This window comes from Capsella rubella, unplaced genomic scaffold (genome assembly GCF_000375325.1).
Source record: "Capsella rubella cultivar Monte Gargano unplaced genomic scaffold, Caprub1_0 scaffold_3, whole genome shotgun sequence".
In the NCBI taxonomy this organism is placed as follows: domain Eukaryota; kingdom Viridiplantae; phylum Streptophyta; class Magnoliopsida; order Brassicales; family Brassicaceae; genus Capsella; species Capsella rubella.
This window is the reverse complement of record NW_006238921.1, coordinates 4,245,378-4,258,568: the sequence shown is the minus strand read 5'-3', so window position 1 is coordinate 4,258,568 and position 13,191 is coordinate 4,245,378. Positions and strand designations below refer to the sequence as shown.

Below are 13,191 nucleotides of genomic sequence, written 5' to 3'. Positions count from 1 at the left end.
TCAATTTCAATTTGTATCCTAATTGTAAAGCCTAACACTACACTAATGCGTCCCTTTGTTTAATCCGCGGAGTCAATCAAAACAAGTTCTTCAGTTTCCCTCTCTCTCGGAAAACGAGAAAACAAGGGTTTGGTTCTGTATCTCTTCCAGGTTTCGCTGCCTTCTGTAAAACGAATTCTTCACTTTGACACAGCTACCTACCCGAGGAGGTATTCTCTCATCCCTTACCAAGCAGTGTGTTTATCACCTTGGAGGAGGCGTGTTTCAAGTTAGGGTCGACTTCTTGATTTTGATACATATGTTTCTGTTAGGCTGTAGGTAACGGACAAGTTGAGGGAATCGACAACTGCTTCCAATTTTGATTCATTGTCTGTGTTTTGTCAAGTAAACGAAATCTTGAATGGCTGGTTCTTCTGTGACGGATATTCATGAGCATGGAATTTGTGTGGACAAAAAGAAATCTCGTGTTAAATGCAATCACTGTGGGAAAGAGATGACTAGCTTTTCTCGTCTGAGGTGTCACTTGGGTGGTGTAGGTACAGATGTAACTCACTGTGACCAAGTTTCGCTTACTGTTAGAGAGATGTTCCGGGCGATACTTATGGAGGATAAATCTGGTCATACCAAGAGAGTTGGGAATATCCAAATGAGTAATTCTCCTAAGCGTCGGAAAAGCCAAGATTCATCAAGTGAGAGTGTTTCTCCTGAGAACGGGAATATGGCTGACAAACAGGATTTGTTGTCAAACAAAGCCCAAATGTGCATTGGTCGCTTCTTTTATGAACATTGTGTCGACCTTTCAGCTGTGGATTCCCCATGTTTCAAAGAGATGATGATGGCTGCAGGTGGTGGTCAGATGAGGCTTAAGATCCCTGATTCTCATGCTTTAAACGGCTGGATGCTTCAAGAAGCATTCAAGGAAGCGCAAGCTTATGTGAAGAAGATTAAAGATTCCTGGGAGATCACTGGGTGCAGCATCTTGTTGGATGCTTGGATTGATCAGAAAGGCCGCGATCTGGTTACTTTTGTTGCAGACTGTCCTGCGGGTCCTGTGTATCTGAAATCCTTTGATGTTTCAGATATTAAACACAATGTAGCTGACTTACTATCGCTAGTCAGTGGGCTTGTAGAGGATGTTGGAGTACGTGACGTGACTCAAATCATTGCATGTTCGACCTCTGGTTGGGTTGGTGAATTGGGCAAGCTTTTTGCGGGTCACGACAGGGAAGTTTTCTGGTCTGTGAGTCTATCCCATTGTTTCGAGCTTATGCTTGTGAAGATTGTGAAAATGCATTCCTTTGGAGACATACTTGAAAAGGTCAATAACATTTGGGAGTTCATCAACAACAACAAAGTTTGCAGAGATCGCAGCCATGGAATAGTCACAACTGTCTCCTCCTCCGAGTTTGAGTTTGTTACGCCGTATCTAACTCTAGAGAATATTTTTAAGGCGAAGGAAAACTTGGTAGCCATGTTTGCTTCATTTGATCGGAAGAAAGAAGAGGGCAAAGCAATATCTGATTTGGTGAATGACTCCTCGTTTTGGGAAAATGTTGATAGAGTTCGGAAATGTACATCTCCTCTCATTCACGGTCTGCTCTTGTTTTCAACTGCTGACAATCAGCATGTAGGATATATCTATGACACCATGGACGGCATAAAGGAGAATATAGCGAAGGAATTCAGTCACGAGAAACAATATTATGAGCCGTTCTGGAATGTGATAGATGATGTCTGGAACAATCGCCTTCACAATCCGCTTCATGCTACTGGTTACTTTCTGAATCCGACTTCTTTCTACTCAACTGATTTCCATCTTGATCCAGAAGTTGCCTCTGGTCTTACCCACTCTCTGGTTCATGTGGCTAAAGAAGGTCACATTAAAATTGCCGCACAGCTTGATAAGTATAGACTCGGTAAAGAATGCTTTAACGAGGCCAGTCAAGCTGATCAGATCTCTGGAATATCTCCGAGTGAGTAAACTCCTTGACTTTTGATTTAGTTGTTTTTGTTTGTAGACGCTTTTGTTGTTGAATTGGTGAGCAAAGGGTTTTGGTGTTTCTAAATTCTTTCTGCAGCTGAGTGGTGGACACAAACAGCGAGCCAGTATCCAGAACTGCAGAGTTTTGCAATTAAAATTCTGAGCCAAACATGTGAAGGTGCTTCAAGGTACAAGCTGAAGAGAAGCTTAGCAGAGAAGCTGTTGCTCACTGAAGGAATGAGTCATTGTGAACAAAAACATCTGGAAGAGTTGGCGTTTGTTCATTACAATCTTCATCTACAGAGCTGCAAAGCCAAATTAAGTGAAGAGCAGTGAAGAGATTGTGATGCAGATGTTTATATGGATTGATGCCGTTCAGCTTTTGTCAATTGTGCAGGTTTAGTTTTGTAGTTTGTATATTCATCAAGGCTCATCTTTAGAACCAATACTGATGAATCGAGCAGATATATTGAAATGTTGTTGCGCTTATTTTGTTTAATTATAAGGAGATTTGTCTTTATTAGATGTTCACAGGTATAGAGATATCAGTGTCTTCTCTTGCCTTTCCATCTTGTACTAGACTCCATGTGCTGAAAAGCAATTGACATAGGTTCTAAAGATGAGCTTTGCTTGCTTAATATGTACAAAGGCATGGAGAAAGCTGTCAAGAGACCACAAGTGGTTGAATCATTTTCTTACGTTCACTTGACAATTAATCAATCACCTAATGGTGGAAAGAAGTTGACTGTAAATCTTATTTTATTCAAATATACCAAAATTGTGAGTTCTTCGTTCAAACGATACCAAAAAAGTGAGTATGTCTTCATTTTACAACGCTCCCTTTTGGAATATGATTTACTACTTCAAATGAATTATTTACTGAGTCAAAACAAATATTTCACTTTCAAACTCAAATTCACTTCCTCGTCTGCATATAGTCAAAAATTTAATCCCAGTTAACTAAAAATCACAATTTTATCTAGATATTTTTCATTATCTACCTGAGACCCCAAAAAAATAAAATTACATGACTTTAAATATGCTGAAAACAAAAATAATTGATATGATTGCATAAAGCATGGGAAATTACCTAATACAAGTTTTAAAGGTAAAATATTAGAAATCTATCTTCTTTTGATTAATGAAAGAGGGACTAAATTTTCAATGCTATCGCATCGCTTTAAAGTGTGGAAATAACTTGCCGTAGAACACACGTATATATAGACCGTTAAATGATTTAGTATAAAATTTGTAAGTAAAATATTTATTTTCCGTTAGAGCATCTTTAATGACAAGTTTTTAGGTTTAAATTTTCTTAAAATAGAAGCCTAACTAATGCATTTCTGATCTTCTTTTAGCTAAGGAGAGAAGTATTAATGGTCAATGTAGTTGCATTCCACATTAGTAAATGTAAAAAAATTGGTAAAAAAAAAAAAAAAGTAAATGTAAAAATTTAATTGCCGCACATACACGCATAAGACGTGGGAAATTACCCAAGTTAAAATTTAAAATCAAGAGATTAACTTTCCCTTAGAAAACCTAATTAATAGATTTCTTATCTAGTTTTGACTAATGAAAAAAGGACTAGTGTCAACGTGTCATGTTTAACAAAAAAGAAAAGGCTGGTGGTCTCTCATGAACACAATTATCTACCGAGTCAAAACAAATCCATCTCTCTCCCCCTCCCAACAAAGAGTTTGTGACTTGGACCACTCTTCGGTCTTCCTTGTCTCTTGTAACCCAACCCTGAGGCTAGGACTCCGACCCTTTTGACACAACCATTAATCAGGTACTTCACTCTCTCGCTCTAATAACAAGGAGTTTTGTTTATTGGTATCGTTACTGAAAACTGGAACTGTCGCTCTTCCCGGTTCTTCAATTTATAAACTTGTTTGCTTTGTTTGATCTTTTGTGTCACCATGGACGACGTAACTGATGATGAACAATCTCGATAATTCTTAATACCCAAAAAGAAAAACAAATTTCGATAATTTTTAGGATAAGTTATATATATGGTCTTCCATTTCGTAATTTGGACTCGTTTGGTGGTTGTTTGAACATTATATATGGTCATTGTACGATTTGAAGTTTCGGTTTTTTTCTTCTTCTCTTTGTAGACACGTATTAATTTCGATTAAGTTGAGGAAATGTATGTCAAACTAAAGCCATACATATATATATGAAGATTGGTGCAGGCAGGTTCATTCTCTGTTTTCAATGGCTGGTGGTACCGACGTGAAGATGAATATTCATGAGCATGGAACTTGGGTGGAGGGGAGAACTCGGGTTCAGTGCAACTCCTGTGGAAAGCGAATGACAAACTTTTATCGTCTCAAGCTGCATTTGGCTTATGTAGGTAAAGACGTAACCTACTGCCCACGAGTTTCACTGACTACGAGAATGGCGTTTTATACGATGCTTATGGAGCTCAGATCTAGAAAAAGCGGTGCTTCTAAAAACGTGAATGCAGCTAAGCCTAGTCCTGGAAGACCCAGAAAACGTGTTTCTCCTGAGAACGAGAATGCAGCTGTGGAAGCTGACAAACAATCACAAAGGTGCCTTGCTCGTTTCTTATATGAACACGGTGTCGACTTCTCCGCTTTGGATTCAACAAGTTTTCAAGAGCTGATGACGACAGTAACTGGTGGTAAGTTGGCGCTAAAGATCCCTGACTCTCGTGATTTAAACGGTTGGATGCTTCAAGAAGCATTGAAGGAAGTGCAAGATCGGGTGAAGGAGATCAAAGATTCATGGGAGATCACCGGTTGCAGCATCCTGTTGGATGCCTGGATCGACCAGAAAGGCCGTGATCTGGTTTCTTTCGTTGCAGACTGTCCAGCTGGGGCGGTTTATCTGAAATCCTCGGATGTTTCGGGTATCAAAACCGATGTCACTGCCTTAAAGTCGCTAGTGAATGGTATCGTTGAGGAAGCTGGGGTGCACAATGTGATTCAGATTGTTGCATGTTCCACTTCTGGTTGGGTTGGTGAATTGGGGAAGCTACTTGCGGGTCACGACATGAAAGTTTTCTGGTCAGTGAGCATATCCCATTGCATCGAGCTTATGCTGGTGGAGATTGGGAAGATGCATTCCTTTGGAGACATACTCAACAAGGTCAATATCATTCAGGAGTCCATCCATAACAACCCCTCGTTGCTGAAAATCTTCAGAGCTCACAGTCATGGAGTCGACGTAACTGCACTTGCCTCCGAGTTTGAGTTTGTTACACCATATCTAACTGTAGAGAATATGTTCAGGGCGAAGATGGCAGGAATGTTTGCTTCTTCTTATTGGAAGGAAGAAGAAGCAAACATCGTAGCAGTACTTAGTTTGGTGAGTGATTCCTCTTTTTGGGAATCTGTTGAAAGAGTTGTGAGATGCACATCTGCTCTGGTTCATGGATTGCTCAGGTTATCAACTGCCAACAACATGCATGTTGGATATGTCTATGACATTCTAAACAGCATCAAGCTGAGCACCGCCTTGAATTTCAAGAATGAGAAACAGATTTATCAGCCAATATGGGATGTGGTGGATGATGTGTGGAAACATCACCTCTACAACCCTCTCCATGGTGCTGGTTACTTTCTCAATCCAACGGCTTACTACTCAGGTAATTTCCATCTTAGTCAAGAAGTATACACTGGTCTCACCTTCTCGATGGTTCACATGGTAAAAGAAGCTCGCCTGCAAGTAACAATTGCCGCACAGATTGGTATGTACAGACTCGGTAAATCTTGCTTTAACGAGGCAAGTCAAGCTGATCAGATCTCTGGAATCTTTCCAGGTGAGTGAGCTTTTTTGGTTGTTTTTTTTTTTTGATATAGTTGTTCTGTTTGCATGCATTTTGATTAATTTGTTCTCGTTACGGCGTAGTTGATTGGTGGACTCAAAACGGGGGACAACACGCAGAGCTGAAGAGTTTTGCCGTTAAGATTCTGAGCCAGACATGTGAAGGTGCGTGGAAGTACAAGCTGAAGAGAGGCTTAGCAGAGAAGCTGCTGCTCACTGAAGGAATGAGCCACTGTGAGAAAAAACATGTGGAAGAGATGGCGTTTGTTCATTACAATCTCCACCTACAAAGCCATAGTAAGTGATGAGAAAAGAAGAGTTGTTTGTGACTCCTCCATGATCACAAGCTTTAGACAATATCATTGGATCAGAGTACATTTTTACCCAGATAAGATCCATGTGTTTGGTATTCTTGCAAAGATTGACAAAATTAAGTTGTTTACAAACTTCATATTGCGCAAAATGCAAAGCCAAAGCTTTTTTTAGTTTTGTAAATTTGTATTATTTGTTAAATCCCATCGTTACGAAATTTCAATGCTGGTGGTGAATCGACTATGATCAACTTTTTATATATTACATTTTTTTTCCTCCTTTAAACTAACTATAAGCTCCAAAGTGAAAAGATTTAGAGAAATATTCGCAAGAATCTAAAAAGATTTTAAGACAAAAAAAAAAAAAAAAAAAAAAGACTCGTGGTGAATACACAACACAATAACCTTACCAAAAAAAATACACAACACAATAATTTCAACACAAAGTAGCACCATGATTTTCTGGGAAAGTGGTTTTTTTTTTTTTTTTTTTTCAAATTTCGAATATTAAACAGTTTCTAAAAAGAAAATAATATTGAAATGTCAAATTGTCAACAAAGAAAACAAAAAACCAGAAAAAGGGAATCAGGCTCCAGTCCACTAAGCTCTGACTAGAAAGCGACAAAAAAAAATATGTATAAAACATATGAGTTATATATTGCATGTGATTAATGACAAATGGGGGATGGCTTCAAGTTTGGTTTTTTTGTTGTTGTTTAATTAAAGTGAGTTTGGTCTTTTGCTTCTCTTCTTTTTAGATTTTAAATAACTTTTAGGGGTATTGGTTAAAAAAAAAAATAATAATAATAATAACTTGAAACTAATTAAAAAATAATAATAACTTGAAACTAATAAAAATAAAAATAAAATAAAAATAAAAATAACTTGAATAACTTGAATAAAAATAATAACTTGAAACTAACAAAAAAAAAATAACTTGTAAAAAAAAATGGAGAAAAAGACGTCAAAATCTAAGTGCCCGTGTAAATTGAAACTAGTGTTACAGATTCTCTACTGTTCTGTTCGACTGTATCTTTGTCTTGTTGTACTCTCTGCCCCAGTTTCATTTTTTTTTTTTAATAATTGGATAATAATAAGAAGAAAAAAAGTAGAGTCTTTCTTAGTTAAGCATTAAATGCTGACACACATTTGACAAGTTTTTTTGAATTTCAAATTGAGAAACTTTTTCTAAGTTTGGAAAATAAATAAGAGGATGGTTCTCTCTGCTCTTGTACTCGAAATTAAGGCAGAGAGTTAGATTGGGAGAATCTAGCAGAAGAAGCCTAGGGTTTGGTTTCTTGAATCACATACTTCTTCTTCTTCTTCTTTATCTCTCTCTCAGATTTTTGAATGTTCTCTTTCAGTCATTGCAAGAACTAGAAAAAGGTTTGCTTTTGTCCCCACAGCTGCTCTTTTCTCTTCTTTCTCCTTGTTTCAATTTTCTTTTGTTGCAGAATTACCCAAAGTTTCAATCCTTTTTTATGTTTGTTCTGACCCAATTATTTTGGTATAATTCTTTTGTTGAAGCCAATTAGAAAGATTTGTTTTTTTTCAGAGACCACTTGATCTGTCATTTAGGGATTGAGTCTTTAGCTTCTTCTTCCTTTTTATCTCTTCTCTTTTCAAAAAAAGTTTAATTTTACATCAATTTTGTCTAATTTTACATCAATTTTGTATGATTGAATACTTCAGATTGAAATATCTTAGCTTTCAGTCAAATTACCACAAGAAATTTCAACCTTTTGACTACACACATTAGCCACCAAATCTAGAATTTGCATGTTCAGAGATTGCATCTTCTCGCTTCAGCTGGTCATTGTGTTATCCTGAACCAATAACTGATTAACCTGTCAACACTCAAACCCTTTCAATGTGAAATTTTGACCATGTGACTGGTTTTGCTGTCTGGTCGTTTTTAAAAAGGACATGTTGCTGTGCTTCTTTTGTGTAATTTTAATTAAATTTGTCCGTATTAGATGTTCACAGGTGTAACAGTGTCTTCTCTTGTCTCTTCATCTTGTACTTGGATTCCATGTGCTGAGTAAAGCCATTGTCAACTTCCAAAATTTGTTTAATGTCTTGTGCTTACTGCTTAGTAGACAACAACATTAGTTTTTTTCTCTAAATGTTATCCTATCTCATTTATTATGTGAATCTGATTTCTGCAGGGACTATGTAATTTAACTCTTTTGTACTTGAGAGAATTGGCTGAAGTACATTTGTTGGAGAACTTCATCATTTGGTTTAATGGTAATAACTGCCAAACTCCAGAGGATGTATGACTCTCAAGTTTTAAAATCCAAGTAAGGGCTACCATCTCTTGTTCTTTTTTGTTTACTACTTCTGAGTTTTGTTTTTGCATCTCCTTACTCGTTGACTGAATTTTCAACAGATCCAATCCATTTCTCAGACGTTCTCATTCTAAAAAGAAATCCCAGGGCACAGTAACCATGTTAGAGGTATGAACATACATATATTCATTTCAGAAACTTACTCCAGATTTTATTTGTTGAAGTCCTTGAAATATAATAAGAGCTTGCTTACTGAATTTGTTCAGGGCATAGAAACTTGTGAAGAATCTACGAGCGGTGAAGCTTTTCCATATAGATTTCAACTTGAAGAGGATGTGAGCTTCTGAACTCAATAAGAGTAGTGATGATTATGTGGAACGTTTTTAGTGTTTAAAGAACTTCTCTGTTGCAGGTAAAAAGATTACAACTGCAACTCCAAGAAGAAATAGATTTGCATACCTATTTAGAGAGTGTCATGGAGAAAGATCCTTGGGAGTTATCTACTTCTTCTAGTGTTCCACATCCTGTGTGTTTCCCTAAACTCATGCTGTTGTGATTACATTTTAAAACTACTGTTTTGTTTTCGCTTATGATTCTGATAATTTGGCAGGCTCAGGAGCTTCTTTCCAATATAGTTTCGCTAGAGACTGCAGTCACGAAGCTCGAGCAAGAAATGATGTCACTGAATTTCCAACTTAGCCAAGAACGAAACGAGAGGAGACTTGCAGAATACCATTTGACACATTCGGCTTCTCCACCAGTATGTATCTCCTATTTAATTTATCACTGTTTCTTTCTTTGTAATCTTTGTTAGTGTTTAACTATGTCTTAGTTATGCAGAATTCCTCCTCTTCCTTAAGATATTTGAATCATTCGGATTCAGAATTCCATCAATCAACAGAAGACAGTCCATGTCAAGACCTGACAGCCCCAAACCAAGAATCTTCATCTGAATCATCTCCAGCAGAATCAATTGCGGAGGTACTGATATAATGATATTCCTCTTTCCTAGATTTGGTTGGTTCTGTCTAAAAGCAGAGATATAGTTTACATGAAAGAAGAAACGTATCTGACATTTTGCACCTACTAAACCAGAAAACATTGGACCCAAGTACTGACTCTCTTGAAAAGAGGCTAACGAGAAAGACAAATGCGAAGAAACTACGTCGAGGATTACCACCAAAATACCTGTGGGATCATCCTAATCTATTGTCTGAAGAAATGGTGAGATGTATGAAGAATATCTTTATGTCTCTGGCTGATCCAACAGCAACTTCAAAAGCATCCTCAAACGAGAGCCAACTCTCACCAGTATCACCTCGCGGGCATCTATCAAGCTCAGCCTCCTGGTGGCCTTCAACAGAACGGTCAATGATCTCTTCATGGGTGCAAAGCCCCCAAATAGATATCCAAAATAACGCCAATGTTTTGGCCACGGGAGATGTCTTTGATCCTTATAGAGTTCGAGGGAAGTTAAGCTGGGCGGAGATTGGAAACTATAGTTTGGCATCCGAGGTTTCTTGGATGTCTGTTGGGAAGAAACAGCTGGAATATGCTTCCGGGGCATTGAGGAAGTTCAGGTAATGGAGTTTCTTTTAATGGTTTTGTCAATATGATTTAACTGTAAGACTCAAATACATGAACATGGCTGATTCTGTGAATAGGACACTGGTGGAGCAATTAGCTAGAGTAAACCCTATTCATTTGAGTTGTAACGAGAAGCTAGCTTTCTGGATTAACCTTTACAACGCATTGATTATGCATGTTAGTCCCTTTTCCCCCTCTTCTTGTCAAGAACCATTGTTAATGAAATGAATGCTTATGAAGTGATGGTCTTTTATACGTACGTAGGCGTATTTAGCTTATGGTGTCCCAAGAAGCGACCTGAAGCTTTTCTCATTGATGCAAAAGGTTATATCAGTTGACACAAGTTTTGTTCTGTTCAGCCTTTTCATTTCTCTCTTGCCTTATTTGATTCCTTTGTGCTGGCTCCACAGGCGGCCTATACAGTTGGAGGGCACTCATATACTGCGGCGGCAATGGAATATGTGATACTGAAGATGAAACCGCCTATGCACAGGCCACAAATTGTATGAGCTTTGCACTCAGCTTCATCTTTGAGGATTTTTTGTTCTCCTTTTTCAGAATCAGTTAATCAGTTTACTCTGCTGATGCAGGCTCTGCTTCTTGCCATCCACAAGATGAAAGTATCAGAAGAACAGCGCAAGGCAAGCATTGATACACATGAGCCTCTTCTTGGCTTTGCTCTAAGCTGTGGAATGTACTCATCCCCTGCGGTAACTAACTAGCTATATGGCACCTTTTTGACGTACACTGTGTAATGTGAAGTCTAAAGATTGGAGACTTTTATCTCTTGTTGCAGGTGAGGATCTACACAGCGAATGGAGTGAAGGAAGAGCTACTAGAAGCTCAAAGGGACTTCATACAAGCATCAGTAGGACTGAGTAGCAAAGGGAAACTCTTAGTACCCAAAATGCTCCATTGTTACGCCAAGAGTTTGGTGGAGGATTCGAACTTGGGGGTCTGGATATCGAGGTACCTTCCTCCGCATCAAGCGGCTTTTGTGGAGCAATGCATCTCTCAGAGAAGACAAAGCCTTCTCGCCTCACGTAACTGCGGAATACTCCCCTTCGATTCTCGTTTCAGATACCTGTTTCTCCCCGACAACATCTTGTTGTAATAACATTTTAAATACTGTCATATGTAAAAAGCTTTAACAGATTTCATAAGAATGAACAGCGGGAGGATCAAGGTTTGATTCATCCAACTTGGGAGTGTGCTGAAGAATCCATGACAATACACGATCAAGGTTTTGCCATGGAAGAAGACCGGCTCACAAAGCAAACCAACCCAAACTTAAGCATCCTTTACACTGTTCATGATCATGATTACTATTACCCAACATACCTTCTTATCTAACGGCTTCCAAGACATTTAATAACATTGTTTATGAATCCGGATCACACAATAAGTGTGAGAAGCCTCAACATACATTATTTTTGATCACTGCGGAATACTCCCCTTCGATTCTCGTTTCAGATACCTGTTTCTCCCCGACAACATCTTGTTGTAATAACATTTTAAATACTGTCATATGTAAAAAGCTTTAACAGATTTCATAAGAATGAACAGCGGGAGGATCAAGGTTTGATTCATCCAACTTGGGAGTGTGCTGAAGAATCCATGACAATACACGATCAAGGTTTTGCCATGGAAGAAGACCGGCTCACAAAGCAAACCAACCCAAACTTAAGCATCCTTTACACTGTTCATGATCATGATTACTATTACCCAACATACCTTCTTATCTAACGGCTTCCAAGACATTTAATAACATTGTTTATGAATCCGGATCACACAATAAGTGTGAGAAGCCTCAACATACATTATTTTTGATCATTTCAACGTTTCTATTTAGTGTTGCTGATCAGAAATCTACAACTAAAATCTTTACCGCCAAAATTTTGAAGTTACAATTGACAACGTCAGCCACAACCAGTCAGCTCCTTGGTATTTTGAAATGGTCTCGAGATATCTCTGAACCTCTTTCCTAACCTAAGGATTTCTTTCGTTTTTGTCTCTTCCTACACAACAACAATAGGTCCAGAAACTTCGGACTTAGCCAAAGTATGATGACGCTTCACCTTCTGGGAGCTACTCTCACGGTTGTATGCTTCAACCTACACCATGAAAACAAAGAACAACAAAATCAAATCCTTAAATCAAAAGAAATCGATCCAAAAGGAAAACGCTCTGGATAATGAAACCTTACTGGGTTGATTTGATTATAAGGTTTATTTGAGTTCCCTTGTAGAAGCTAGACTCCATATTCAATCATGGGAGCATAATCTTTCAGATGATGATGAGAGTTTTGAAGATGGTGAAACAGAGGATATTGTTGGTGATGTTACGGGTCTGGTTACAGGGATAAGCAATGTTTAAGCCCTTCACTCGTCTGCTGATTCTCTTGACGTCTGTTTCTGCTACTTCTCCTTCTTTTGGTTGATTCAATCTGAAGTGCACGCTAGCTAGGTAGCAAACTCTCTCATGTTTTTCGTGGTTGTGCCAATAATAAATCCAGGTATTTTACTTGTGCTGTCAATCAATGCCGGTGTTTCACAACCTCCTTACTTTATCTCTTGAGAGTGACAAAGAAAGAGGCTGGCAAGTGGTGCCACTTCTCCTCAACAACTCTCCAAATCTAGGAACTTTAGTCATCGAGGTATCATCAGTTTCGTTCGATCAACACACACTTCTGTTTCTTTGCTAAAGTTACCTTTGCTTTGATATTGTACATGAATCTCCTACTGCTTTCAGGGTCTTGTGCACGAAGTTACATATAAATGCGGGGACGCCAGCGCTTGCATCCCTAAGAGGGCTAAGAAGAATCAGAGGAAGAAGGAGGAGCGGGTATGCTGTTTATCGACATGTCAAGTGAAATTGATAAACATTTCAGGGTATCATGGTGCTAGAGGAGAGCTCAAACAGATGAGTCATTTCTTGGGAAATTTGAAATGTCTTGAAACTGTCAAGGTTGGTGTTGCAGTGGATCAAGACAAGGATGCTAAAAGGTACCTGAGAATCGCCAATGCTCTTAAGAAGCTTCCCAGAGTTTCGCTAAACTGTCAGATCCAGTTCTTCTGAATTCTGTGTGTTCTTGTATGAATCACAAAGAAAGTACATGATAAACCGAATCATTAAATTAATTCTGGTTTTTTTTTAGTTTGCAGTGTATTTTTGTTGATTCCGAGCTGCTTCTATGGTTAATGGACCTCATGCATGGGATATATAACCT

The 13,191-nt window shown here is 38.3% G+C and overlaps 3 protein-coding genes and 1 pseudogene across 4 annotated transcripts; all 4 read left to right on the top strand.

Annotated features, from left to right (window-relative positions):
* Nucleotides 1–46: 46 nt before the first annotated feature.
* Nucleotides 47–2,501, top strand: LOC111831566. Of its 2 annotated transcripts, XM_023786203.1 has the most exons (3): nucleotides 47–209; nucleotides 312–1,973; nucleotides 2,079–2,501. In XM_023786203.1, exons 2-3 carry the CDS (start codon nucleotides 401–403, stop codon nucleotides 2,315–2,317), a joined length of 1,812 nt encoding a protein of 603 aa, XP_023641971.1. In that variant the 5' UTR covers nucleotides 47–209; nucleotides 312–400; the 3' UTR covers nucleotides 2,318–2,501. The 2 variants fall into 2 exon arrangements, with proteins under 2 accessions (XP_023641971.1, XP_023641970.1); XM_023786202.1 differs by having other exon boundaries at nucleotides 47–1,973.
* A 1,145-nt stretch (nucleotides 2,502–3,646) lies between these two features.
* On the top strand, nucleotides 3,647–6,308 carry LOC17893351. The gene is made up of 3 exons (XM_006299156.2): nucleotides 3,647–3,770; nucleotides 4,167–5,768; nucleotides 5,858–6,308. The coding sequence occupies exons 2-3, from the start codon at nucleotides 4,199–4,201 to the stop codon at nucleotides 6,076–6,078; spliced, it is 1,791 nt and encodes a 596-aa protein (XP_006299218.1). The 5' UTR covers nucleotides 3,647–3,770; nucleotides 4,167–4,198; the 3' UTR covers nucleotides 6,079–6,308.
* A 976-nt stretch (nucleotides 6,309–7,284) lies between these two features.
* LOC17890863 lies at nucleotides 7,285–11,795 on the top strand. The gene is made up of 14 exons (XM_006300038.2): nucleotides 7,285–7,470; nucleotides 8,253–8,387; nucleotides 8,477–8,543; nucleotides 8,642–8,710; nucleotides 8,788–8,901; nucleotides 8,986–9,135; nucleotides 9,216–9,356; nucleotides 9,471–9,955; nucleotides 10,040–10,139; nucleotides 10,227–10,286; nucleotides 10,373–10,465; nucleotides 10,553–10,672; nucleotides 10,759–11,042; nucleotides 11,436–11,795. Exons 2-14 carry the CDS (start codon nucleotides 8,332–8,334, stop codon nucleotides 11,467–11,469), a joined length of 1,773 nt encoding a protein of 590 aa, XP_006300100.2. The 5' UTR covers nucleotides 7,285–7,470; nucleotides 8,253–8,331; the 3' UTR covers nucleotides 11,470–11,795.
* Nucleotides 11,796–12,028: 233 nt separating this feature from the next.
* Nucleotides 12,029–13,040, top strand: LOC111831423 (annotated as a pseudogene).
* Nucleotides 13,041–13,191: the final 151 nt, after the last annotated feature.

Coding starts and splice junctions, on each gene's coding strand:
- LOC111831566 (XM_023786203.1), top strand. CDS start 401: ATGGCTGGTTCTTCTGTGACGGATATTCATGAGCATGGAATTTGTGTG. Junction 1,974..2,078: donor GATCTCTGGAATATCTCCGA/GTGAGTAAACTC, acceptor TTCTTTCTGCAG/CTGAGTGGTGGACACAAACA.
- LOC17893351 (XM_006299156.2), top strand. CDS start 4,199: ATGGCTGGTGGTACCGACGTGAAGATGAATATTCATGAGCATGGAACT. Junction 5,769..5,857: donor GATCTCTGGAATCTTTCCAG/GTGAGTGAGCTT, acceptor GTTACGGCGTAG/TTGATTGGTGGACTCAAAAC.
- LOC17890863 (XM_006300038.2), top strand. CDS start 8,332: ATGGTAATAACTGCCAAACTCCAGAGGATGTATGACTCTCAAGTTTTA. Junction 8,388..8,476: donor TCTCAAGTTTTAAAATCCAA/GTAAGGGCTACC, acceptor AATTTTCAACAG/ATCCAATCCATTTCTCAGAC. Junction 8,544..8,641: donor GCACAGTAACCATGTTAGAG/GTATGAACATAC, acceptor GAATTTGTTCAG/GGCATAGAAACTTGTGAAGA.